Source organism: Rasamsonia emersonii (genome assembly GCF_000968595.1).
Source record: "Rasamsonia emersonii CBS 393.64 chromosome Unknown ctg1118621762338, whole genome shotgun sequence".
Classification (NCBI taxonomy): domain Eukaryota; kingdom Fungi; phylum Ascomycota; class Eurotiomycetes; order Eurotiales; family Trichocomaceae; genus Rasamsonia; species Rasamsonia emersonii.
Genome location: NW_013562578.1, coordinates 1 through 1635, shown reverse-complemented (window position 1 = coordinate 1635; position 1635 = coordinate 1). Strand labels below are relative to the sequence as shown.

The following is a 1635-nucleotide window of genomic DNA, read 5'->3' as shown; positions in this document are numbered from 1 at the left end:
CTGTTGATATTCGTGGAGGTAAACCACGTCGGTCCATATCAAGAATCCATGCTGAAAGTGTAGATTCTTCAGTATCTGTCAATTTGCGACAATTTGCAGTTGAATCTTTGCGAGCAGTAGTCCCATTAACGCGTGTCATAAAGGTCCTTGGAGGCACGTCAAAAGCTTTGGCAGCTGCAGTTTTTGATGGAAAAAGACCTTTCTTATAGGCTTCAAGTGCTAATTGCATACGCCCTTCTTTTGATATATCAGCCATGACGCGGTGCGTTGGTAAATCGCGATAAATCCGATGATAGGGGGTGGCCGAGGTGGTGGCCGCGCAGCTCGGTGGTCCGCGCAGCTCGGTGGTGGATTACGTTAAGTACCTAACTAGGCTAAAAGATAATACAGCTAAGTCTATAGACTTAATAAGGTACTATATAGGCTAAAATAATTATTAAGAATTTAGTACTTTATTTTAAGTATTTTCCTAAAAATACTAGGGTTTAAACTAATCTTTATAGATTTAGGTATCTTCTATTATAACTTAATATATATTACTATCTATATTAATAGTCACTTAATCTTTAAACTATTAATTAAAGACATTTAGAAGGTTAAGAAAGCTTTAAGTAAATATTTTATATAACGTAGGTCTATATAACTACTACTTAAGAATAACTATTATATATAATAGAAAGAATTAAATTATTAGACTTTCTTAGTATAGATATATTAAGAAGATACTAGATAAGTTTATTATAAAGGACTATAAACTAATTACTATACTAATAGACCCTAATATAAAACTTAAAGACTATAATCTATACCTAGTAGTTATTAGCTTGTTAATGGACTGTAGGATAGATATATAAAAAATCTTCCTTGTCAATGGTATAGATTCCTTTCTGTATTATCTCCCCAATTTTCTGGCCATACAGGTGCTTTAATGGCAAGAAGCAGCTGACATCAAGCAGTTGGAGCAGGTGAGAAGAATGTGATAGCATATAAAGAGGAATAATATTCTTCTCTACACAGAATTTATCAAATCCTGCAGTAGCAAGGCTGCTATGCCCATCTAAAATCAATAGGCGATATCTCCAACTGTGTATGAAGCTGTATAGGTCTCAAAGGTCTTCTGAAGCCATTTAAGGCCTATCTCATTATTTGTCCAGCCATTCTTGCTAACACTGATTTGGTAGTCCTTTGGGATAGCTTGATACCATTAAGATTAGTGATTCTCTGCTGCAAGAATAATATGTAGAGGTAAGGCCCATCCAGCTGCATTTACTGCAACAATTGCAGTAACCCATTCACGATTCCCAGGCTGTATAGCTTTTACGTGACTCTCTTGTGTTTCTGATCCACTGATAACTTTGGCAGTTGAAATCATACCCATTTGGAAGCCAGTCTCATCCATATTGTAGATATCTTGCTTAAGGATCACAGACTTTTTGAATAGTATCATGAAACCACTTGAACCACCCCTTAATGAGCTCTGGATCTTCACATTTTGCTTGTTGATAATCATACTTTCAGGTATATTTAGAACAAAGCTCAATATGGCGCTTAATAAATTGGTTCACCCATTTCTCACCAATGGTGGCAGTAGCATCTGAGGATAATTGTGCAGAGAGCAATAGCTGTGCCAGATAG

The 1635-nt window shown here is 36.0% G+C and overlaps 3 protein-coding genes across 3 annotated transcripts; all 3 read right to left on the bottom strand.

Annotated features, from left to right (window-relative positions):
* T310_10022 (uncharacterized protein) lies at positions 1-352 on the bottom strand (the record flags this gene model as incomplete). The annotated part of the gene is made up of 1 exon (XM_013467549.1): positions 1-352. A coding segment is annotated over one exon (352 nt), but the record flags the coding sequence as incomplete, so codon positions are not given.
* A 475-nt stretch (positions 353-827) lies between these two features.
* On the bottom strand, positions 828-1106 carry T310_10021 (uncharacterized protein; the record flags this gene model as incomplete). The annotated part of the gene is made up of 1 exon (XM_013467548.1): positions 828-1106. A coding segment is annotated over one exon (279 nt), but the record flags the coding sequence as incomplete, so codon positions are not given.
* Positions 1107-1210: 104 nt separating this feature from the next.
* T310_10020 (uncharacterized protein) lies at positions 1211-1561 on the bottom strand (the record flags this gene model as incomplete). Its single annotated transcript, XM_013467547.1, has 1 exon — positions 1211-1561. A coding segment is annotated over one exon (351 nt), but the record flags the coding sequence as incomplete, so codon positions are not given.
* Between the last annotated feature and the right edge of the window lie 74 nt (positions 1562-1635).